This window comes from Ptychodera flava, chromosome 20 (genome assembly GCF_041260155.1).
Source record: "Ptychodera flava strain L36383 chromosome 20, AS_Pfla_20210202, whole genome shotgun sequence".
NCBI classification, from domain to species: Eukaryota; Metazoa; Hemichordata; class Enteropneusta; family Ptychoderidae; genus Ptychodera; species Ptychodera flava.
The window spans coordinates 19,678,305-19,705,116 of NC_091947.1; the positions used below are offsets into that span (position 1 = coordinate 19,678,305).

The 26,812-nt window shown below is 40.3% G+C and overlaps 1 protein-coding gene across 2 annotated transcripts; it reads right to left on the minus strand.

The window, feature by feature from the left end:
• Window positions 1-854: 854 nt before the first annotated feature.
• LOC139120248 (uncharacterized) lies at window positions 855-17,289 on the minus strand. 2 transcript variants are annotated; one of them, XM_070684479.1, is made up of 3 exons: window positions 17,202-17,289; window positions 6,169-7,727; window positions 855-1,818 (listed from the first exon to the last, which is right to left on the minus strand). In XM_070684479.1, exon 2 carries the CDS (start codon window positions 7,607-7,609, stop codon window positions 6,197-6,199), a length of 1,413 nt encoding a protein of 470 aa, XP_070540580.1. In that variant the 5' UTR covers window positions 7,610-7,727; window positions 17,202-17,289; the 3' UTR covers window positions 855-1,818; window positions 6,169-6,196. The 2 variants fall into 2 exon arrangements, with proteins under 2 accessions (XP_070540580.1, XP_070540578.1); XM_070684477.1 differs by having other exon boundaries at window positions 855-7,727.
• Between the last annotated feature and the right edge of the window lie 9,523 nt (window positions 17,290-26,812).

Sequence of the window (26,812 nt, forward strand, 5' to 3'; positions counted from 1 at the left end):
TTACCAACGAGTAGACGTCAGATAGACAGACAGATATAGAGATGAAGGACCGATGGCTGTATCAATGAACAGATATCTCAATGTGATCACATAGTTTCATTGGTGAACTTGTGACAAAAAACCAACGAAGCAAAACAAGTGGGATGGAAAGAAAAGGTTTTCTGGATGGATAATAGCTCGAGGGGGAGTCTAACCGAATGACATTTTGAGAAACGGGTGACGTAATTGTTGTCAGTTCGATGTCGAGTATCGATAGCTGAGTTCTGGTGGGTAATGAGAGCGGCTTGTGAAAGTGCAGATAATGAGTAGACGTTTCGAGCATGCTTGGGTGACGAAAAGATGAATTTAAGAACGGAGAAATATGTGGGAGACAAATTGATTAAATGGTTGGGTGGATAGGTACATACTAGGGTTTTTACATTAGATATCATCTATTTAAAATCGGATACAGAGACAGCGCTGTCTTCACTTTTCTTCGTTCTTTGGTGGTGTCGCAAAGTTCCAGACGGAGCCATTACTACACCCTATCGTAATCGGATTAGGGTTGAATCTATTTGTAATTCGTGTTGAGTGTCACATACAGTTGGTAAGTTGCGTGACTGGAGGTAGTACCGGGTCAGGTGCAAACTGGGAGTGTGTGCTCTTTTGGGGGAAAAAACCAGCGATTCGATTAACAGCTGGCAGGCAACAAGCAGGGTGACATGAGAAAGTCGCATAGTTCGGGAGGTTTTTAACATTTTTCTGAATGAAACATAACGGATGCGTATCGATACGATAACAATTTGACGAATTACCATGGCTACCATACTATTAATTTACACTATTTGAAGAAGCTATTGAAAGACAGACATAGATTAATGATGCAACGAACATGGTTTATTTAACTGCAATAGATCATTCACCACGAACTGTCCGCAATCCATGTTTTGCTCATGAATATTAATGATAAAACTGAAACTTACAGTAAAACAATGCATATAAATTTACATATTTACATGGTGCCTAAAATATTATTCTTCACACAATTTACAAATCTTTAAAAAAGTATTGCAACACTTATTAATGTCAAAAACATTATGTAAAAAGTTGGCATTATTAACACTCTACGATTGTTTGATGTTCAAATCACGTCGTTTGGGCGGAATATATAAAAAATATTGGTTTTTTGTTGAGGTTTTGACAACATAAAAAAATTCCATATTTTGTATTTACATTAAGATTTTTTTTACAAGCACGATAGTCATAGAGAAATTTAATTATTTGTAAACTTGAATTAACACTTTATTTCAAGCAGATAACAGCTTCACGATCGTGATATGACCAGTCTTGACCGTTGTGAACAATGAACTTCGGCGGAAAGTCGTCCTTTGCATTCAACTTGAGTACAAAATGCAATGAACTCACTGAAGGCAAGGCTCACCCTTCGGCGACATGCTTGCTCGCTTTTGCAGTCTGAATTCCATTAAATGTTATCGCTCTTGCGCCAGATTACAAGATTTTGGTCGATTCAATTTTCAACGACAATTTTTACCAGGCTTCACAAAAACGTGAACTTGTCAACAAACCCTGAATGTACACTTTTAGAGACATCATCAAAAGATGATCGCCCCTTGGAGGCAGCTGTTATACTGAGCTCTTAATTTACTCGGCAATTTTAAACAAAACTATGATGTCATAGAGTCTTTCGTCAGATAAGTATTTGATTGGCTCTTTCCCGCGCGAACGACACTGTCCAGAGATCGTCGCCATGTTGTTTGAAGATAGGCACTTTTTCCAGATTGGCCATTCCGGGACGACTTGAGCACGCTCAAATTACACCTGAAACACGCAGTGAATCGTGAATTTATCTATTTGTAACTGTACATGAATACAATTTTTTTACCGCTCAGAGTGTTACGAAAAGAATCAATACAAACAATGAACGGTAGCACACAACAGAAGCATGGAATCCCAAATCTTGCGGACCAGGCAAACAAATCGAATACTGTTTTACGGGCGTTTTTTTTTCAATATATATATCTTTGGTGGTATTTATGACTTATGATCTCATTCCATCATACGGAAATTTACGATTTTTGGCCGAAATATGAAAAATGAAAATATTTAAGCAACAAAATTAAGAAATTGCAGGGTTTTTTTCACGGGCAGGTAAAGATATCACAGACACTACACAAGACTACGCTCAAAGTGTATATTCCGAAGTAGTCTACAGGTCAACTCGCTGACCATATATGGTTGGCATGAGTCTATTGGCACACAGGTCAGCCTCCATACTACAATCAGCCAGCGACTTATAAAATACCCTCAAACCCTACCTAGGCACTCCAACAAATACCACCGTTGATCAGGACGCAAACACCCGTAAAACAACATTTCTCTCGTCTATTCTCGAGATTACAACTTTCTTGCTTCTATCAGTCCGCTAAGAATTGAGATGATAATCACGCAAAGTTATTCAACCGACCTTGATGCAAGGTCATCCCGTAGAAAGCTTCTCGGGATAATACCATGGTAACGTATTGGATGTAAATTACATGACTTGTCCGTTGCAACAAAATAAGCTTCATTTGACATGAAATAAACAAATTCAAAGTCATGTGACAGTTGGAAACATTGCCTTACTGAAGTTAGACTTAAATATTTAACCACAAATTGAATTTCAAAAAAGTGTAAATCATCGAAATGTATCAACAAAGTAATTGCACACTTTTAAAATAACACGGAAACGCTCAGACACACTGAAAAATTGGCAAAGTGTTGCTGGCCAATATTAAAATTGTTCAATATTAAAATTACCATGACTGTCATGTTCAATCACTGAGACCATCGACTCTGTTGCCGTTCGTGCACTTGAGCTTGCAAAGGAAATTGCCACATAAACAGAAAACAATTTGTTTGAGTTATAATGTAATCGCTTTGTTTAGCCCAGAGTACGTGCTAACCGCTATGGTTGCAGACCTGGCGTAGAGTGCGTCTCCAGGACGATAATCTCCGCCTGTGTGGAATAGCGGGGTTCGAGAACGCAAAAAAATCGAACGGTTTTAAAAAGTTAAACATTGACATAGCTTGTGGTTTATACTCTGCAGAAATTACTTTTTGTTATTGTAAATGATGGTAAACGGCTCCTGAATTCAAGAACAAACTCTAAAATCGATTAATCACACTCAATACGGAAACTCCACGGACTTGGCCTACCATTGTTGACAAAACCCGCCACCAACATCAACAGGTGGTTTACAGCTGTTCAAGAGCACTTCATGCGGTATTGAGGCCCACGCTTCAGGAAGCCCTATCTCAATTTCTTTCGATTCAAATTCAACGCCTCTTCTCCCGACTGATAAAACCATGTGCGACGCGTTTTATATGATGGAGTAAGCGCCAAAGACTGTCGCTGTGACCGAAAAAAAGTTATGCAATATAAAATCTGTACCGACCGGTAATAAAATTTAATCTAAAAATGTCCATTTCGTTGAGGTAAAAAGCGTTGGCGGATGATGTGTGCTTATATATAAAGGTGACCATATGTTGTAATATTTTATGCAATTACGATGATCGTAAAACGCGTTTGATTGACATATTGTCACTGTACATTGTACGTGAAAGGGGTGACGATTTTGTGGACGTGGAAAATTTTATCTGGCTCATCAGAGAAGCAGTAGCAGCGAAGGCCAAGAAACATTTCACTGTTGCTACACATGTGTTTCAAAATTGGGAGAACTATGTTGTAGGGCCTTGAATATAGACGTGGCAATGTGCATTTGAAGCTATTGACTACTGTGACAAAACAGTAGGCCACAAACGGAAAGAAGAATATGGTGTCCGCAATACATGTTGGGTCAAAAAATTCAAACAGGTGGAAGTAGGCCGGCTGTATCACCCCTATGCCCTCGTACACGTCGCCATTTTGTAAAAAATCAATACAAGCAATCAAAGATTTTGATCGTTCGGTTTGCTTCTCCTAAATTACGAACGATGTTTTAACAGCTTTTCTATACACCGCTGTCTTTTCATGAAGTTCCCTTAACGCTTTTCAGTATCTGGGTAATAGGTCTGCCGCCCATCAATGTATGTTTTATATCTTCGGGGAGAATTCAGGATAGGACGTCGCGATCAGAACGCCACCAACAAGACATCATAATGTCAGTCCTCCTAAATAATGCCTTTATGGTTGGGACAATCGGCTTGCCGGACAGACATGTCACCACGGGCATAAACAAAACTGAACAAACTAGGGACGGAGACGAGGGCATGTATAGCACTCGACGGGTATGTAGAATTAGGACCGGTCACAGTACTTTTCTATCAGTCTTTTTCGCAAATAGGATTAAACAGTCTTGTGAAGTGGGACACTCGAGCGTTCGTAAGACACTTCCAGACGCTCGGCTCGCGGGGTTCTCGACTTTTCGGGTCTAAAGTACACGGCATGATCCGACAGCCCCTGCCGCTGTTTGACAAAATTTTACCTCGGCTCCCTGACAACTACCTAATCGCGGTTTACAATTTATAGTTAGAAAAAAAAAGACGGGGAGCATTGTACTATTCTTTTGGCGGTTAGAATTACTCGTACCGACAGCACTATGTGTGGATGTGGTATCGCTGTTACCACAATAACCTCGGGGCTTATAAACATTTTCACAAATATTTGTACCATTGTCTGCGTGTTAAGTGTCACCTATGTCATCCTGGATTTTCAATACACTGCTATCGCTGCCATATTCACCCCGCACAAGTACACAATAACTCGCCAAACGGCTATACCTCAGAGTCGAAATGTATTGTCCGATTTGCCTCGACACCGACGGAATTTCTCAACAACTTTTTTTTTTCCAGAAATAAAATTTACTCAATTTTCGTTAGGCAAATAATTAATCACGGCTGAGGAATTTCTACGTCTGAACGCCGGGGCTTGACTCGAGTAAATTCCGGCGAGCAGAACGTTTCTACATTGCAACGGAAAAATCCACCTTGCGTGATTTTAGGATGAAGAGTATGGAACGTCTGTCTGTTCCGTCTAAAAGCGCACACTTCAGAACAGTGTGTGAGTTGGGCCCCTTCATGAGCACGTACGTCAGTGAACATTGCGCAATTATCACACAAGTGTTGAACCTCGGTTTTTTTTGCGTATGTATCTGTCCTGTTGAGACTTAAGCTATAGCAGAGACAATGCCATCCTGCCTGTATTGACCGTCAACATTGCCCTCTTTCTTGACTGTACGTCACCGCAAAACAAAAAGTAAACGTACTCCCTCGAGCACTTTACAAGACGTGCGAGGGGTCTATTTGTCCACCACTCAACCGCCTCTGCGAAAACATGACTGTTTTTTAGTGTTTGTGTGATGAGAGCTATAAACACAAAATCGCCAGCTACTGTTCGTCAGTGACTGTGAAATTTCACTGGACAGGTGCGTCGAGGTGACGGTTCACCAGCTGATCTTGTCGCCATGACAACGTTCAAAATATCCAAGCTGTCAACTGGGCAAGGCCATCTTTTATGGCAAATAAACTTTGGCGCTGTGAATCACGCCATCTTTACGTTATGGAAGGTATAGGCACATTTAATTCAACTGAGTCACACGTGTGGAAAAATTCTCTTTTAAACAGATATCGGGAAGTTTTCGTTGCAAATCACAGGTCATTTGGGCTGTCATCGGGTTCATTTTGGCTGCCTTTATGTTAGTTCGTATTCTGGAAGTACGATAGCTGGTCAGAGTATTCGATTTCGGCATGGACACAAAGCGTACGCAAAACACACCATTGTTCTAGCCATTGCAGGGTTTTCTTTTTTAACATAGCCTAAGGTATCTAAACTTTAAGTGGGTAGAAACCGTATCCCCCAGCAAAAACAAAAAAATTGAAACACGGCTGTGCGTTAAACAACAGCGAAGTTTCACGACCCCACTGTTGCTCTCGATGAAATATGACAGAGCTGTCAACCTTTGAAAATAACTTCATCGATATCATATTATATTGTAGCCAGCGCGTGTCACTGTTTTAAAGTTCAAATGTTTCCGACTGTCACATGACTGGAGATGTTTTTACACATCACAACAAAAATAAATAAAGAAAAGTAAATAATTCAAGTAACACACGACTGGATTGAAATGTTCCATTTCATCAAAAACTATATTTCTCAAAATAAGGTTGACCTTTTTTTAAAAAATCACTTACTTTCCCCGAAATGTTTGTTAATGAATAGTTATTCCTGCGGTTCTTCGCCTTCCGATTCCAGATATCCAGAAAGAACCCAGTTCAGAATTTGTCTATTCTTGTCCGGTATTTCATCGTATTCTTCGCGACTTTGTAAATTTTCTTCCGTCAGTGGCGCGCACAACACCTCGTCCTCGGCCGAGTCGTCCTCGTCGAGCTCTTCGCCGTCGTTCTTTCTATCCGCCAGCGAGTACTGTTGACGCATCGCCGATTTCAGAAAGCCCTGGCTCCGCGGAGTGTCCGCCACCATTTCGCTCTTTCCTTCCTTCTCGTCGTAGATGAAAGTAAGCGTCCTGTGTGTGTTTGACGGTAAATCATAGTCACTCACAGAATCGAAATGTTTCGCCGGGTTTATTGGTTGTTTCCAACCTTTAGAAGGTCTCCTCTCGTTCCTATTGTGATCAAGTTTGGCTTCCTTGTGTTCCATGGGACTCGGCCATTTGTTGTAATTATTGTTATTTCTGAAAATTGCTTTGACATTGGCGGGTTTCTTTCTCGGAAGTTTGCTCTCAGGTAGAACATGTTGTTGGATTTTTGTTGGACCGTTTTTCACTTTGCTAACTTTGCTGGTGTCTTCTGCTACTGTTTGTGGTCGGACTTGATCGAGATTTGGCTCGGGTTGTACTTGCTCAATAGCAAACGTCTGTTCGATAACCGAGCTCAGGGGAGAGCTGTAGTTGGTCATTACACTGATGGGTCTCAAAAGTCGGTCTAACTTCGACGGCGAACTGTTCGAATTGGGTCCGCTACTTTTCGTGAATCCGCTGGCCATCGACTCCGCCCCATCGCCGCTACTTTTAACAGACACGCCGACGTCGAACGATACACGCCGCTCCGCCGCTACAGGTATGATCGCCGGCGAACTATGGCGTTTCGATTGTAAAAGTTCAGGTTTAACGGGACCACTACCGTTGCTGGCTATAGAATTGGAACTACCAACATGTTTTAAAGCGTTCGGCAAAAAAGAAACATCCTCCCTGCTCCGCCGAAGGTTTTCATCGACCGGTTTGGCAGTCAGCGGTCGACCGGTGAGCGGCGGAGAATTGTTGCCATTGATCGGCGGAAACTGCGACTGTCCGACGCTGGCGTTACTCGTCCGCCTTGTCTTAACTCCCTTTGCCGCCTGTTTGGGTTTCGACCGCTGGTGCTGATACAAGTCCGTTAGAGTTCTGGACCGAGTCATACCTGGCTGTCCTCTGGCCATCGTCTCGACGTGTTGGTGTGCGTTTCTGGCACTCGAGTCGGAGAAATGCCGGTGTCGAGCAAGGGTCGAGTGGTGGTAGCCGAGGAACCGACTTGTCAGAGTCGCCCACCGCGAGCCTCCGACATCAGGCGCTCTCGATGTCAGCCGTAACACTGCCTGTGCCCACTGCGTATCTGTATTGGTATTTGCGCCTGGCATTCAGTCCAATTGGGTGAGATCACGTTTACGTACATCCACCTCGGTCTGGTGACCCAACGCCCGCTGATTGGGGTAGTAATTTATGCAGGGTAAACAGTGTCCATACCTGCGGTGGTACCTGCAAGACATGATGGCGTAAAGCGTGTAGAGCTTTGGGTTAGTCAAATGCGTACTCTGATTTTCTATCAATATTTGCTTGGTATTAAAAAAAATCGGACAGGTAACGTGACCCACTCGAGTCACCCGCCCGCCAATCAACAGCGGTCGCGTTAACCTTTCGACTCCGAGCAGCGTAACGTCAACGACATCATCAGAATGATCGTCAATTTACGGTATTTGCATATAGCGGTTTGTCTGGAGCGATCGTTTGCAAATATAGCTATTTGCGCTCTCTGTTTGAAGATCTTGCGAAAGGCATGACACTCCAAGCTATTGTTTCTCTCTTTGTTAAACTCGATTGGACCAATTCAATGAATTCTATTTTATTTTATTTCCATGTTTCGAGTGACGTCAAAATCTCGACCTACCCCTTAACCCGCTGACTTTGTTATTTCTTTTTTAATTTGTGGCGACAAAAGGATAGTGAATGCGCGCCGTTGCCCAAAGGTGAGAGTAATGTTTGAACAGGGATACTATTGAAGATGGCGGTATATATCCATCCTCCTTTTACTATTAACTCCTCTAGGTATTACATGTCTCCTAAAACTTACTTCTACAGTTGCCTAGGGGGTACTACATGGGGTCAGAGAGCCAATCACGGAAATATCACTCTTGAGAAGCGTGGTCTGGAAACTTTCCCGCTCATTGAAGCTTCGGCGGACGTTGGCACTGTCGAATTGTCCCGTCAATGCACCTTGTTATGCCGCGTTCGTCGTTTTTAGTGTATTTATATCGTTTGAGTCAAACGAAACAAGCCTCAACACAATTACTAGTTGCAGTAAAATCATACATATGATACTCAATGTATATATTTGTAGAGTGACTCAAATATACGTCTTTCAGTTTTGTTGTTGTTTGTTCGTTTGTTTTGATTTTCATTGGAATAATACTGAGAGCAATACTATGGAGTGACTACTCAAAAAATTTATAGAAAATCAAAATATCCACACGTCAGCCCAGCATGTAACCGAGTTTAGTCACGGTAGCCGTGGAATGACTCAGCATAGAATCGAAAAATCGATCGCCTCTTCGGAATTTTTGTTTGTTTGTAAATTCAGGCTTGTTTCAGCATTTTTTTTTCACTTACTAAAATGTTGGGTTTTCACGAATGCAGAAACCGCGCCAACATTGCGAAAGACGCTATATATATGTAAACATATCAGACAGTTAAGCTTTCGCAAGCTATTTGTGTTTGAAAATTAATATTTGTTTGCGGATGCGACAGCTGTGGATGTGCGTCACATTTTATGGACATCGCTTGACAACTCGATTTAAATTCAGTTCAAAACAAGGGTAGGTGACCAGATCTTTCCTAAAGTCAATATCCATAGGTAGCCGTTTTTCAAACCGTACAAAATTTGATTTTTTTAAAAATATGACTCTTGGATCACCTGCTATCGACCATAAATCTCTATCATAAAACCAGACAAGACAATAAAATAAGCGACAACTAGACAAGTGACTCACTGTCGAATGCGGATTTTATATACAACGTGAAATCAAGAGAAACACAGAAGTACACAATAAAACAATATAGGTGAATCTTTAGATCGTGTTTTAATGTGCTTCAGTGACAATTCAGGAAAAAAGATTTTTTTTCTCTCGGCTTCTTCTGTTTAAACTATAACGACACTGTCTAGTCAATATACTATGACATACATACAGACAGACAGACAGACAGACAGACAGACAGACAGACATACATACATACATACATACATACATACATACATACATACATACATACATACATACATACACACATACATACATACATACATACATACATGCAAATATATATACATACATAGAGATAGACAGACCCCTTTGACAGATCAATAAATTTTGGCTACCATTAGCTAGAGCTACCACGGTGTTTACTCTATATCAGTTGTGTAGACATTCGGGATAATAGTGTAATTTCCCCTCCCTCCTCTTCTAGTCATAGATTACAGCGTTAATGACGCACATATTGGTCACGGGTGAGCACATTTATCGATTGCCAACCATCTTGACGTCACCTTTCACAAAAACGTAAATTTCCGCGATTAGAGTAGGCTCTACTTGAGGACAATGAACGGTTGATACAGTAGCCACTTCGAGGGAGATAATTACAAGTCATTTGTTGGGATATGCCGAGACTTGGAGGCACAGAAATTAGTACACAGCCGGTAACCAGTCTTAAGTGACGTACGTACGGAAAAAGGGCCGACAAACCTTGCAAATAAAATTGTAATAATAATTGTGCTCAGATTAAAGGTCGACTAAACCATATATTTGGGTATCATTTGCAGCTAATAGTTGTAGTGACAATACGAGCCGTTCACTGCCAGAATCTCGGGCATTAAATTCACAGGCGGTTCTGGAAATGTGCCAAAAACGTTTTTACAGTAGAGTTTGAGCAGAACTCTCACTCATCTGTTACAATTTCTCTTTAGTTTGTCAATATTGAATCTGAAATCTGCCACCACACGCAAAGTATTTGCCTTCAAAATTGACCTTTTCGGAGCGGATCTTTTTTTTCGTCATCAACCGGGGACTGACGGAAACGTGGCAACATTGACACGAGATGCGTTCAAAATATGCGAACTAGACTTCATAATCCGCGGAGTTACAAAGTACGGTTGTAATTTTCCGTGACATATTGAGTGGCGAGCGTTACGTACGCTTCAGACCGCACGGCAACACAAACACGAATCGATTTCGGTTTGAGTTCCGTTAGTGAAAATACAGAGCTCAGTCACATGAAACTTTCTGTGGCCAAATTTCGGAGGAAAATTTTGAATGCCTGAATACTGAGACGTTAGACGCGTGATACACCAGGGCTGATTTTTTTTTTTCAAGTTTGTCATAACCATTGATTCTGGTCTGACATTGCCTGCGTAAAATTCGACAATTCATAAATTGTATGACTCTATGTGCAACGCAACGTGATGTAGGTTTTAAATCTCGCGCTGCGATAAAGGGGTTTGAATCATTTTTAATTAAAAATTTTAGTTGCGAGCAGATAGAGCTGACTGAATCGACAGCAGACGAGAGGAAATATACTCTCGGAGGTTTTGTGTAAACTGCCGGCGACTTCGTAAGCAGCGCTGCTCGGTGTATGAGACCGTCGTTAGGGTACAACTGGGCCTTCCACGTCCGTTTAGAGGAGCAGACTGCCTTTCTGTCATCATCATGACATTTTTTTTAGCATGCGCTGTTTGTTTGCTATACTTAGGACGGTTTTGTCGACACTGGTGTCAGTGATCACATTTTCCCTCTAATCTCGCAACGCAATAACCCCCTTAAGTCTGGACTCTTCTTAAATATTCATTACTTCAATCTATAATTGATCGACGTAAACCACTTTCCATTCTGTGATATCAGGCACAGAATTGAAAATCATTTACCGCCTTTCGCAGGAGGTCACAGTTCATTTGAACAGATGTGCCGTTCTTTCTGTGTAATCTCCGGAGTTTATCCTACCGTACTTTTAGTATTATTCTCCCCAATTTCCTCCGTGTTTCGCGAAGGAAGTAAACAGAGTCATTATGAACAAAATGTGAATAAGAGGCGCAACACACACCAGACTCGGAATGCTGACTATTTTAGCCCAAACCTAGCAAATAAAAATTTCAGTTTTCCGCCAATGTGTGTATGTATGTATGTGTGAGTGAGTGTGTGTACTGCCGGAGTGTGGTGCTTGCAGAGCTAACACGTTTTTCACTGGCACACCAAACGATTTATACCCGAAATTGAAATATTTAAGGTCAAAAAGAAGATTTCAAAATAGAGTTGGTTTAAATTGTTTATGTTCAACCCTATAGTTACAGTGCGGGATTTTAAGCGCGAGTACCCCCTCCCCCGGACGAAATCAGAGCAGTCTAAGCTATAGTCATGTGATGAAACAATGCGTTGGTCTTGCAGGAGTTTATGTATGTTTCATTTTTCCCTTACTTTGATTTGCATTTCATCGACCGACAGACACGCAAACAGGGTGCGAAACAGACAGACGCAAACAATATGGCTGATGGGTACCTGAACACTTTAAACAAAAGTATAGCTTGACTCTACCTCTCTGTCCCGTCTCTGAGGTATGCCATGAATTTCCAGCAGGACGGTCTATTATCATTTCGGATTAATAATTTTTGACGACGGAATAGCGGTTCTGTCAGGACATTTACATTCCAAAAATACTGATACAATTACAAACAGTTCTGATAAGCCCGAAAGTGGCCAATAATTGGGCGAAAACTGGTAACGCGATTCGACAAACAAACGGCAGACATGTAGAATGCAATTACTTCGAACGCTGCATCGATTTATGGCGCAATTTAAACAAAGGGAAAAAATGCTAAAATTGCTTTTGGGAATGTAGCACATACAGTAGCAATTAACCTCGGCATGTGTTTGTATGTTAAAAAGCTTAACAACTTTCAGGGCTCGGTCTACATTTGTAAATCTTTAAAAGTGATGAAAAATCGATCATCTTCTAGTTAACGCTTTCGTAAAGCGCCGTAAGTTTCTCTGCGAAAATCTTTCTTTCTTTCTTAACATCTCGTCGCTGAAGCAGAAACTGTTTAAAACTATTTCTGTAAATGTAAGATTTCGAGAAGAGCGGAGGATTAATTGTACCTCAAGAGGTTTGTAGGGGAACTCTGCACACTGGAAGACAAGACACAATTTCAAAGTCACGGAGTCCGGGATGTTCAGCGCAATCCCTGTTTTTATTTGCCAAACCAAGCTAAAAATCTTTTCAGCAACTGTATCGCCTGGCAATATCTGTTCTCGTGAGATAGGCGAAGCACTTAGAACGGAAGGCGGCAAAATTCTCGTTTTGGCTTTCCTCTAATGCTTGCGACAAAGCAAATTCGCTGGGGTCCATTGAGCGTAATATGGGATAAAGTGAAAAATGCTCTCGGGACGATTAAAAAACAAGATGTGGTTTTGCGTCAAGGGCTTGAATTAATTATCAAAGCTTGCGGTCCCTGTAAAACTCTTTTCTATCCGAGTGGGGGTACCGATTTGGTATACCTATCATTTAACTGCGAGTAATTAAATAAACATTACCGGGATAGAACGGTCCAAATTTGTTGAATTTGAAAGAGCCTTTGTAACGCTGAATGGCCGTGCAAATTTAGGAACCATACTGAATTAACTTATTCAATTATAATAAATTTTTGGCCTTATTTTTATATGCTGTTCCACTCATTTTATGGATATTAAGTGCCAATTTTTTGAAGGGCGTTCAGTATCAGTTCCGGGGGGATTGTATGAAAACTGAGAAAATTAATGCCCTAGTGATATAGCTATTGGCTCAAAGAATGTACATGTTTGTATTTAGGTGGTGTGGTATGGTATGTTCGTAACTTAATTGTGGAACCTCGACATTCTGTTTGCCATTCGTTTGAGAGAAAAACACAGGTTGAGAAATTTGGCTGAGAAATGCGATCTGCCGTGATGGTTGGCTTTTGCCGGCTCAGCTTTGGTTTCTCCATCGCCCCCCACCCCCACCCCCACCCTCATTTCCCGCCCATTGAAATGATCGACAGATTTAATCACGGCGTGAATCCTCACAACCCATCCTCCATTCAAATAGAACAAAACTGTCATTCTCGTCACATATCCGGCTTTTTTTACCACGATTGTGGCGTGATCACGATTCTCTGCGATCCGAAACCACCTTTCTACTCAAGAAATCACCCCCGTTGACTGAAATGGCCCTCGGCGTTATAACATATTTAAAACCATTCGCCCGAAACATCTGAGTCTACGTGAACACCAGACACCGTGTCGGTTTCTGATTTGTTGAGAAATTCACAACGACAATGCCCGGCTCCCTGATTTTGCTTTGTCGGTCATTCCTTTTCGCGGAATTCGTGATGACTCGGTCTTTGGTTACCGTTGCACGAAATGGGTAAAGTTCTGTCAGGTACAGAGGATATATATGTAAATTCCCCACACACTAGGGTAAACTGAGTTACCGATAATATATAGTCTAATTTTTCAGTAGATATTTACCCGATGAAAGGCCGCACAATGAGAACATGATTAGTACGAGAATTTCCTGCTGGTCAGCCGTCGAAGCAATGGAGGACTCTGTCAAGGTCTTATACAGTGTGTCCGCTGTTGTTTGGCGCTCCAAATCGCGCACATGGGCTATCTTCAAGTGTCTCCGCGTATAGCTATGCTGGCACCTATGGCGTGATTTCGAATCCCGGATTGACAATTTTTTTTTATAAATTCTAAAGCTACTTCCATTTCAACAACATCCTCGTATGTCTGTCTCTATGTTTATTTGCTTGATTGTTTGTTTGTTTGTTTGTTTGTTTGTTTGTTTGTTTGTTTGTTTGTTTGTTTGTTTGTTTGTTTGTTTGTTTGCTTTCCTGCTTGTTTTTTTTCTTTCACATGCAATCAGGAAGGTGTTCCTGTATGGACAGTAGCAATGCACAGTAGCACTGACGGAACAATTGGCAAGTGTGTGAATCGAGTTTCACAGTTTTATGGAAATTGTTTGAGGATTTATTTTCTATTACCATGTTAACATTTAAAGGCTTACGAAAATAAATGTTTTTCATACTGATTTCGATTACAGTTGTCACTTTCTTGAGTTAAATCGGGGCGAATTGGCTTTGCGAACAATTGTTGCAGTTCTGTAGGTTGGAGGCCTGGCATCATGTCTACACACGATAGTCACAACATTAAAACTATAAATTAATCCTAAAGCCGAGTAGCCAAGAGTCGAGAGCCAAGTATATGGGAAAGTATTAGACATGTTCTCCAATTTGCGCATGCGTACAAAGAATCAGACCGGGGCAATGGCAGGAAAACCCGAAAAATACAGATTACATAAATCTATGAAATAATATTTTGGATAGTTCCCCGCGATTTTCCCGAGCGACAGACGTTCGCATATCTCTTTGAACTGGTTATGGTGCGCATGTAAGCATGCGTGGAGCCGACAAGCTGAAGCAATGGAATACGACAAAGGTCTCTGTAGGTAACTATCTCGCGGAGTTCTGACCGAAAGGGTCGAAGGGCAAGATTGGCCTTCGCGATCGATAGACACACCGGCAGATTTATTAGGCGTCATGCAAACAACAAATGATAAACACCAACAAAACCGCTATAAATAGATTCACCCCGACCAAAATATCCAATTTTAACTGTACATTTTAAACCACGAACCGACTCCTGTAGTTATCATTTCTAGTCACTGAGTATTTAAGTTTGTTTGCATGAATTTTGTATAAATTTTGTATAAAATTTGTGTAAATTTTGAATGATTTTTTTTACAAATTTGACAAAAGCCACATTACGGATATTCAGGCACTGTTTTCTAATTGTTATCTGTTGTTTGTATCGGTTGCCGAGATAACACGGGCGCACGTATCGATCGATGCAAAAGAACCGTGGCGAATTATCAGTTTGAGAGGTCGAAATGACACATCCGGTAGGGTATCCGCAGCAAGTGGTACAAAATTTAGATTAAAGAACTTATCCGTCGACACAATTCGACGAAGTTCAGTTTGCTGCTGATTTAAAACGAAACGAGCGAGTTTCTTGCAGAAGCTGACTCGGATTCGGCGACTGCAATCAAAACCGTTTCGGATGCCGGCGCATGCAATCAACTGATAATTTTTGGTCCGGCAAAGTTGTCCGTTCGATAGTGGAACTCATGTCACTGTAGCCTTACTACAGCCATGAATTCTACAGTTTAAGGAAACCAGGAAACTAACAAGAAAAAAGGGAACGCTTGAATTGACATGCGTTTCATCGTGTTATTATCTTCGGTGATTACTCGAGAGATTTCAATCGCGAGTTGTCAAACAAAACGCCCTTGCCGTGTTAAAAAGATTTTATTGTTGTCTTCCTTGGGTCACCGCGTCCTGTAGCACCAGTGTCAATAAAAGTGGCAATGGAGCTTCCCGCGGAACCAAATTTCGTGCACTTTTTGATCGATTTTATCGATCGGTAAAAAGCCATATATTTTGTTAGTGATTGAAGTCAACGGCATATCAATATGAGAATCTGGTCATTTAGGCATTCAATTATGGATTCCTGCCGTCGTATGGTCGTGTTGGTACACGTCGCAAACAACAGCCTCTAGTAATGATTAGGTAGGTGCTCTAATGGTGCTTAATGAACCGTGCAAGGACCATACCGGCTGAAAATTTATACAAAAAGCGCTTTGTTGATTTCAATTGTACGTTTCGGGTTATTCGAGCCCAGACACTGCGCTAGGTTTCCCTGGCATGTCTTGAAAAGCTTGGCACATGCGTGGAGGGGGGACTTTGTACGCGCTGAGGGGGATGACAGGGATGATCATAACAAATCACGGCAACATACAAAGCAGCGCTCACAATATGGAAGAAGGTGTTGAAAAGTACACAGGAAACTCATACAAGGACGGCTCATCAATTATGCAGTGCCACTCACATCTCCTTCAAACGTCTTGACTGATGTACCCATACCCCCAGTTCATCGCTATATCAATAAATATCCCACTAGACTTTCTTGGTGGTACCCAAGGTGGTAGTCGGGTTGCTATGGCGATGAGAAACGCTGATTGGAACATGGTGCGTTTTGAACTAAGGGAACGCAGCTATTTCATATGTGCGGGGTTCTTTTGCAGTTTACAACTCTTATGGTCTTCAAATTAAAATAACAAATGATAGATGTACTATCCGTTATAACTACACGATCAAAATTGTGAATTTGAGTGTTCAAAACCATGTTAATACTCGAAGATATGTGAATTTGTATACCAATAAAACCAACATCTACGAACTACATTTCCGAGATTGGTTGAAGAGTGGACCAGTAGATCACTATTTCAGCTTCTGCGGTAGCTTTATCAAAAATCAATCCGTTTGAAAATTAAAACCACAGTCGATTTACTTTTGGATGACATGGCTGTTCATCCACTCAGAACAGCAACGGTTCACGTAACCTCTTCACACGCATTGATTTCTAAAATGTCTCTTATGAGACTATTTATACGTCGATTACTGCATCAAGTTGGTTGCAGTTTCGTGTTGTCTCGACTGTCATGTCGGCGTTGCGGAATGATGACTCTACGTGTTTCTATTCATAGGAACCGTATGAATAAATTGACATAGGGAACAAAAAACCGAGGAAAATAAGACGATTTAAAACTTGAGTGAACACTATCGCAATCCCTGAGTGTTTCAATTCTGGTTGGGTATTTACAATTTTTAAAGACTGGATTGGACATAAAGTCTATCAAAAAATAGAAAACTTTTGGGAGCCAGCCAAACTTTGTCACCAAACTCTAATTTGCTAAATGAGCACGTTCAGTGAGCTGCCAACATGTTGACTTGATATAAGACAAATGTGGAGGCGAATTATCCTTCTGCTATTATGTATTAACTTGGCTTTGACATTTCGCATAGAAAAAATCAGGTCTATATCGACAGAGAAAACTTACCTTCCACAGCGCAGACCAGCTGAAAGCGGTGCTTGTTTCTGGACCGTTCAAACCAGGTCTGACGTGACGCTGCGAGTGTTCTCTCTATGCAGGCAGACTCAGAGGTCATAGGTCACAGCGATGCCCTTTATCGTACCATTTCGGTAAATATATTCAGAACTCACCGCAAAATCCAGCTGACTTGTACATTCCTCCGTCATACGTTTAGTTTGTCACGTGGTTGGTCAGCTCCTCCCCCAGGCAGCAGCACACGAACTTGATCGATCCAATTCCGTATTTGCAAAGCCAAGACATAAATGGTCCCCGTTTGTTTAACACCTTAAAGCAAACTTTTTGAGATTTTTTTCTTATTTGAAACGAAAATATTATTCATGCTATCGTTGCTGGATATGAATCTTCCAGCAATATTGTATGTCTGTTGTCATACTGCTTTTGCTGTGTTCCCGTCGTGATTTCATCGAGAAATGTCAATGTCACGCTGAAGGTGTTGGCTTGTCGTTGAAAGACATTATTGGTAACATCCACTTCATCAAAACTTCGAATCGCGGTTTGCTAAAGAACAGGAGTGCTTTTCAGTGTCTGCTCGACCATTTTGTTTAATATGCTTCAGCCTTTATGACATTTTAAAACTTAATCTTCTTTAAGGTAGTCCAATTTTTGGTCGCTATGGCTGCAGTATGTGGCCTCACTACTACCCTTCGAAACAATCTGTAAATTCAAACTGTTGTAAAACTTTTCAAGAGTTGGAAGAGGGCGAGCTGGGAAGAATTCATTCCACATGTATGGGTCCATAAGAATTGTTTTCAACCTGATGATTAAAACAAAACGCTGACAAAACAAGGACACAGATTCGTGGGATTATCGAGGGAATGTGGACGGTCTGCGGAGTTTTGATTGGAACAACGGGGGCATGCGGCTGGGACAGGGGATTTATGTTTTATTAACTGAACGGCTTCGGATCAGTCAATGATGACAGATCCCAATAAAGTAACAAAGGTTAGCGAACCCGCAGAGTATCAAGTACTCGGCCCCTCCCTCCGGTAAATATGTCAGAATGGATCTCGACTGTCAACAAAATGGAGGGGTAGTTTACGAGGCCGTCCTTCATTCCAAACATTTTCGACTGACCTCTCACCTCATCGAATAACTGGCAAGTGGCAACGACAAATTTATCAGCATTTCGATTACTTTTCGTTCATGGACAGACTTATCAGATGTGAGGGTCCCTTTACGCGATGGCAAGAATGACCAAGTAAAGTGTCCGAGCAAGTATTTGGTAAACCTGTCACTAAAACTAGGCCACCTGTTAAATTAGAGCAGTTGGTTTTTTCTTCTTTTGTTTTTGTTTTGTTGTTGTTTTGTTGTGATTTTGTTTTTGGGGTTTTGTGTTTATTAACAATAAAGAGAAGTATAGAGGTCAATCACATGTTACTTCTTATACAGGAAAAAGTTAAGGTATTTCTCCAGGTACGGGATTATTTGGGATCCAATCGGCACTGGTATTTCATCTCTGTCAACGAATCAATACGCCAATGAAACAGGACCTCCTATTGGTGAAAATACGTCATGCTACTTTTGACGAATTACGTTCGAAATTGTATATTTTTGTAAGTCTTTGTGAACAGAATATTGACCTCAGGTGGTTGCTGAAATGAAATGTACAAAAGATTTGGGAAATACAGAAAACTGTAGTAGGTAGTGACTTCACATGAAAGGAACTAGAACACATGCGCAGAACTTCATGGTGTCGAGCTGGTAAAAGACATGTTGGAGTAGTTTGGGCTTTCGGCAAAGTCGAAGCAATTCGTATATCACATGCTTCGTATGCGCATGTCAGCTTGGATTTTGTGCTCCTGCTTCGAATACCACTCCAATATCGCAATAATCATGACGTCACAGAGCTCTAGGGAAACGCAGGGATTCTCCCCATGAATCGTTAGGTTAATAAATAACTTGGCGTTCTATTTTGAGCGAAATATTAAACCATCTTTGTCGCTAGTAAAAATAGAATAACCTGTAGAACAATGTATTTTCTTATAGACATAACCCTGTTAAGCTGCACTTCCAAAGTATGTGTCTGTCATTGGCGTTTTGTGTCGTCTTCTCTAAGACCACTCAACTACAGTCAAAATTTTACCGGAACATTCCTTTCCTTCCAAATATTAGCTTTACAAAATAAGTCATATCTCCTGCATGTCAGTTTTGGACCAGAGCAATTTCCTCCATTACAAATCATACCAAACTGTGGTTTCGTGTAATCTTTTTCACGCAACATTCTTGAAGATTATCCGCAAGTTTTGTAACTGACAAATCTATGCTACTGAAGGGATCTACATGACATCCAACCCCTGATAAAGATCATCTTAAGTAATACTGTCCTTTGAAAGCCAAATCGCCGAATAAAATTCACGCCCTATTTGTAAACGCTCGGAATCCTTTAAGCTAGCCAAGTCATAGGAGAATTATAAAATGTTGACTTTATGGATATATTTTGTCGTATTTTATCCCAAATTTTCATAATGGCTTTTCGTTTTGGAATGCTGTCAAGGCCAGTAGCGTGAGGATCACCAGGTTTCTCTAGAGAAAATTATTGATTTTTTTTCGTTTCAAACACGGTTGGAACTAATTAGGGATAATCGGATGGTGAAGTAATATCGATTCAGTCTGCAACTGTAACCGCATCTGCTTTTCCTTTTAAGTTCCACGTTTGTTTTTATGAGTAATTTGTAATATTGCAACATTCAGCTACAGGGCACCTAACACTTTTGTGAAATCTGAAAAAAAATAAAAGATCCAATTAGCCCAAATTAGTTCCAATCGTGTTTTGATTACACTTATGTCAAGGCCACCTTACACAAAATATTCAAAAAGATCAAGATAGGACCGGAGTGTGTTCCTACAGTGTATCTAGTTGGATGAAGATGGGTCGTACTGAGATGGCTCTTCGTCAGATTGTACATATATTTGTTCGATTTGTCATCTTCTGATGAAATCCAATATTACCGCAGAAATTAGATTTTAGCACGATTAGCAAATGAAACTGGGCATATTGAAAATAATCGATTTCGATCGTGTTGCTCTTTTGCTCAAAACTGGAAATGGACCACAATTACCTTGCACCCGGATGTTCAGATAAGTCCAGCATCATCGTGTTGACGAAACCGATTACTGTTGTCAGCAATTAAATCGTGCCTTGAAATTGATTTCATTTCAAAAGAATCTACCGTGACAGCATCGAAAATGACACAACAACAGCGTATTGAAATCCGGGACCAGCTGTATGGTAATAATCTTGCTCAATCGTTATACATAAGAAATGAAACATGCGCACCGTATTACTCAGAATATACAAATTGCAGAGTGTTTTTTTTTACGGAGACTTGGCGTCATCAATGACGTCATCATAGTCAGTACCGAAAGTACCTTCACGACTCACCAGACCTTTACGACTTTTTTTTTGAAAAGACACCAAGATTTTGAGGTTTTCACTCATGTTTTTTATCTGGAGTTGTTGAAGCAAAGTTACAAGCACGATCCGATATTGAATATCACAGGAGCCGATGTGTAAAATGTTTCCGTCGCCTTCAAAGGTTACAGAGGCTCTGTAGCATGTAATTTAAAATGTAAAATTTATTGATCCAAGAGTTGTTGCTGTGTTATTTCAGCTGTTTCACATGACGAAGTGGACACCATAAGGCGGGCAGAAACAGCTTGTGAATGATGTTACCATATTGTTATAACGTTTATTTGGTTCAGTAATCACATGTCTTTCGTTCAATTCAATATTTATAAAAAAAAGTATGTAAGATTAAAATAATTCATCACTCGAAAACAACTCCACAGGTGCGAAAAACACATTTGTTCATTTCAAATGACACTGATTGGCTTTGCCTTCAATTATTAACGCTCGATATATTTACATCGCTAAAAATAAACAAAACTTTAAAACAATGTAACCGTGATGTGTTGCACTTCAAGGCAATTTTAATCCATAAACTTCCTTTTTCAACTTATTGTATAGAAAATGGAAAAGTCTAATTTGGGTTGTATGCCTTCGTTAATGTTACAAGAGACATTTCCCTTCCGGGGATAAGTTTTTGATACACAAGAATTTTGGTAGGAATTAATCTTTTCATGTAAATATATACTAAGTCTTGTAGATGACCTTCAAATATTCTGATGACAAGTGCAGAGTAACTGAATAGGTATACCTCATAAACAAGCTCATCTTAATCCATTGTTTTAATAGGCCAAACCCGGAATTAGAATCGACCACGGTACAAACAAAGCCATGTGCGCAAACGCGCACAGACGTACTTGTATTTCCATACGCGTTCAGTACACACATGTGGGTTTGTTTGTACCGGCATCACGTGATTATTTGGGCGTACTGTGTATGTAGAACGGCGTACGCATGGCGTCCTTTTTATTCCGGAGTAGAACCATTGAAAACCAAACACTAATAGTAAACAGCTGATTCCCATAAACCAACCAACTTTCCTGGATTGGCACATTAAAAGTGATGACTTGATTATGAAAACATTTCACCGGAAAATATCGTAATTTCCACTTTGCTTGTGGGAAAATTGTCAAAGTGAACGTGTCAAAACTTTTTTCTTGAGATAAAAATCGTTTTAATTTTCTTTTTTTTTTCAATACTTGTCATCGTTGAGAAGCTCTGATTTGTCGAAACAATGAAAAATAGCGACGGTGTGTCTGGGTGAGATTAGTCATATAGTGGACTATAGTTTTACCTATATATTTAACTTTGTCATATGTTCTAGCGCACAGATGCTAAGCATACGCATTAAACCGGGATAGAAATTTAATCATGTTGCGCTCTGTCTCACAACTAGGAATTGAAACACAAATACATAGTATCAGAATGTTCCGATATATTTGAAAATATTTTGACTCTGTCTCTGTCTGTCTCTGTCTCTGTCTCTATCTGTCTGTCTGTCTGTCTGTCTGTCTGTCTGTCTGTCTGTCTCTCTCTCTCTCTCTCTCTCTCTCTCTCTCTCTCTCTCTCTCTCTCTCTCTCTCTCTGTCTCTCTGTCTCTCTCTCTCTCTCTCTCTCTCTCTCTCTCTCTCTCTCTCTCTCTCTCTCTCTCTCTCTCTCTCAGCATTATCTCAACGGATTGACTTGCGAGACTTCCCGTCTCAGTGATATTCAAATATCGCATGATGTTCGATACAGTTCATGACTATTAAAATCAGATTCCACTCTAATTGAATGACGTCGACAAATCTAATCCTTAAGGTCCTTCACGAAATTAACCATCCTACTTTTATGATTATCTTTTCAGGAAGGTTACACAAACTTTAACACTTTTGTGTTTGCTTTTACTCAAAGTAAGTTAAAACGGTTGAATCTTCTAGAATCTTCCAGAAATATTATATATTCGACGTATCGAAAAGGTCTCGTAAACAGTTCAGAGGTATTAGAATATTCTAATTTGAATTATTAATGTTTCACCTGGTGTCAATTTCGACGATCCGATGTTCTTGTATTGGTTCAGCTGTCTCAGACAATAGAGGTGAATACTGGCCGATGGATTGGGGCGGCTTATGAGTGACATAACCATTGTTCCAAAGTTGAATTTTCCCACTTATCACGTATTTTTCGTGCAATTGAATATTCATTAATTTTCCCATATTCAAAGAGGTCATCTAATCTCGGCCAAACAATTTGACAGGTGGGAACAGCATTTACTCACTTCAAATGGCAGCAACTTTGTTCTCATGCTCTAAAATTTATATTCAGTGACAAAAATAAACAAATCCCTTGTAACAATGTATTCTTGTACATAAATATCTAAACTCCCTAACTTTGTATACTTGATCAATCGTCTCCTTCAACCTTTTTCAAGAAAATTCTGTCATAGTTTATAATATCTTTGTGAAAGGTAGGTGCTTTCTACCAAGTAGCAAATCTTCCCAGACTTTTGGTTGGATTTTAATCTTTTTCACGTATACTTATCAAATATTCACGTTACAGTTGCAGATTATCTGAATGGATAAACCCCACGTCCAACAAACAAAACAAGATCATCTTAATCCTCTCTGTCCTTAGAAAGCCTAATCCCCCTGGATAAAATCCTCACCGAAATTGCAAACGTTCAGAACAACATAAACCGACCTAGTTTAATGAGGAAATGGAAATTTCCACTTTAAAAATTCATTTTCTCCCATTTCATTGGTCAGTATTATCATCTTTAAACGTTTTCAAAGTTTCCAAAGCAATAAGGGCGAAATTGACTTTCAGTTTTATGCGCTGTTTTAATAGTTCACAAGTTCTACTTTGTCAAAATTTTCAAAAAAAATATTGAGGTAGATCTCCAGATGAGATCGGTCGTATAGTAGATGCGATTTTGGCAAGACTTGAAAATACTTGGTTCGTGGTAGGCCGTGGTGAAATATAAAGCTATGTTATGGGACATATTTATATTTATTCACCATTAAAGACACAATAAGACAAAACACTGATTCATGACATAGGCAATATATACCAGTGTTCTTTAAGACTAGTACAGTTATAGTATACTGATAGTTTATCACAATTTTAAAGTTTGTATTCTTAAGATTCGTATGGTGAGTATCAAATAGCTGGTGTGCCAACGGCGTCTAGGTGCTTGATTGCTCGCCATCCTGGATGTTGAAACCTAATTAAGTTGCCCTAGGACTTGTAAATGAACCTCAATTACACCCAGAATCAGATTTGAATCAGGATATTCCGATAAAATCTTAAGATGATTGTAAGCTATCTACTCTCTGGTATCGTCTCACTTCATCGTGATGTTTCGGAATGTACGTATACTCCAGTCGCAAGGATATCGAAAAGCTGTGGTGCCATCTTGTCTGAGCTACCTTTGTGAAATCAACTGGATTCCGTTAATTTGAATGACATCAACAGATGCGGAAATACAGCATGGTCATCACTTATTTTTATATGCTTCATGTTTAGCTTGAGGGAGGTAACTCAACAATTTCAACTTTTCATGTTTGTTTTTATTTGAAGCTGATTTAACACTAGCATGGGATTTCCTTAAGCGCGATCTCACATTGGACGTTGTTTGTATCCGTTCGGCGATATAAAAATGTTCTGAAATCAGTTCACAAGTATTAATGTGTCTAGACTTACATGTAAGTAATGTTGATCTTTGAAGCTGTTTCACTATTGTTTCAGCTGTGTCACACACAACGAAGATGAGTATTGTCCTTCGAAATAGGACACCTTAGGCGATGATCCAAAGTTTATTTTTCCCACTTATCACATTTTGGGCTTTTTCACTCACAGGTCATGTAGTCCTCTAAAAGTAAAAAACAATATTTCCAAAAAATAGCGCGGGAGAGTAAAACATTTAGACTATCTTGTGACACTGATAGGGGCACAATTGCGGGTTTTGGCTGAAAATACGCTTCCAGAGCTGTTTCGTTCAAATATACCTAGATTTTAAACCATTTTTTAATTTCGGAAAATAAATGTCAATTCCTTTCTATGACAAGGGAATGATCTCCACTTAACGTTTCATTCAAAGCCAAGTCAGACAAATGGCGCATTTCAGATCTAAAAATTTCCTGTCGAAATTTGGGCTTGTTCGCATTCTGACCACCGTATTGCGGCTTCCATCTCTGTAACGTTTCAATTTTATGATCACGAAATGCTGGAATCCACTGCAGCCGCCTAGAAAGGTCGCAACTTTCTTGTCAAGACAATCATTGCTTCTCTTCAAAGTATTTTAGTCCTTATTACTTGTGTGCAGAAACTTTTAATCTGTCACAAGACACTTAAGCGCAGCTCATTGTAATCAGTAACAAGAGAATCACGCTGCTAAAATATTTGGAGCCAGGACAATCAAGACTTATCTTCGTTATTGACTCTTTCATGGTCATTTCCTTGAAATTCTCCGAATCTTTCATCATCCATTATTTGCCAGACGGCCAACATGGACCAATTCCAATATCGTGATAACTTATCGATAGTGGGACTGATCCTAATTAAAGCAATGTTTACCAACGCGGACCCCAGGTAGGACCCTGAAACGCTGAGAACATTCCACGGATGTCGAGACAAATCATTTGATATAATAGCTAAGTCGCATTGTATTCGATATCAAGAACATGAAAGGCGATCTTTTTTTCATCCCTTACTAAATGAAATACCTCTTCGGGGGGGGGGGTAATGACCGTACACGCGATACCTATGCACAGATCGACTCGGCCTGCCCAATGTCACGTCCATCATTTGTTATTTACGTGTGAATATTAAGTCCGGACCTAAATATGACTCACATGTTCCACCTGTGATTTTTTGAATGATGGCCAGTAACAGAAATAGTCTTTCGAAAAGTGTCAGTATGCAATATTTTTCAACGTACAGTGCGGAATCTGATGAGAGTGAGCTGCGCACACCTCTGTTCAGTCAAAACACCCTGTCTGATTCATCGCTCTGTACGCGTTGTATGGCCTATTGGTAACGAATATCAAGGTGAAAATAAAGAACAAAGGAGGACGAAAGTTTTACAACGCTTTCTCAACAGGTTCGTCTCTATGACAACGAAAGAGATCAGCATCTTGACGACATCATTCGTCTGGAAGTTGGTGAATACACTCCCTCTGAAACTTTTATAAGCAAATATTTTTGACAACACGAGAAGCAAAAATCTAACAAGTAACATTTTGATCACCAATGCTGGTTATGAAAAGTACGTTGTAATTCTCGGTATAGTAAAAGGATGCACTCTTAGCTATCAACTCTACAACGATTTGGGGGGTGGGGGGTGGGATGGTAAAATCATAAACCCTTTTTTCTCTCCAGGGTCCACGTTGACAGTGGGTGACATCATACTGTACCATGTGATATGAAGGGCCTTGAGCGGTTATTTTCTCTGAATGTTTGTCTGAACACCGCAAACGACCTGTAACCCTTACTTGAACCGTTCATTGCACCTTGCGTGCATGAGCTGAGATCACAATAGGGTGGCTACTAATCCGCCCTTCTGCCTGTTAGGCTAAAGATGTGCTGACAAGAAAGCCGGCCTTCGCTGATGTTGTGGCTTTAAAGTACAATCCCAATCAGTTGGGATTACAGTATTTTGGGTGTTGCATGTCGAAATCTCTTGTCAAGCCATTGTCAAGATGATTTGATGCATGGATGCCACTATTCAAGATAATTTTAAGTAGTGTGTACCCCAAGATCACCTTTTTGTGCGGACAGGTGAATTTCCATTCTATTTGCCTAATGGCGAAAAATCCAATGGTTCAATTAGCAGAAGGCGTCAGGGTCAAGTGCATAGAAACTTGATCTTTAAATCGTTGTGTACAGCTCGTTCAAGACCTCGCAAAAAATCCTCAGATGTTGTGTCCTTCAGCAAGACAATTTTTACTGTTGTCAGTATTGATGTTTCTCCCTGACCATTGAACTGCGCTAATGGGTACCTGGGAAGTTTGCCTTGAAAGTTTAAGATCAGCATCTGTTCTAGCCACCCTACCATCTCTGCAGAACATTTCCCACAAGCCTTTGTCCCATTGCGAAAGGTTCCACTCTCTGCGCAAACTTAACACGACTTTCCCCTTTTTTCAGCAATCTCCGTAAACAACTGATTTCCCCT

What these genes read in the sequence shown, in the direction of transcription:
- LOC139120248 (XM_070684479.1), bottom strand. Translation starts at nt 7,609, where the DNA reads ATGCCAGGCGCAAATACCAATACAGATACGCAGTGGGCACAGGCAGTG.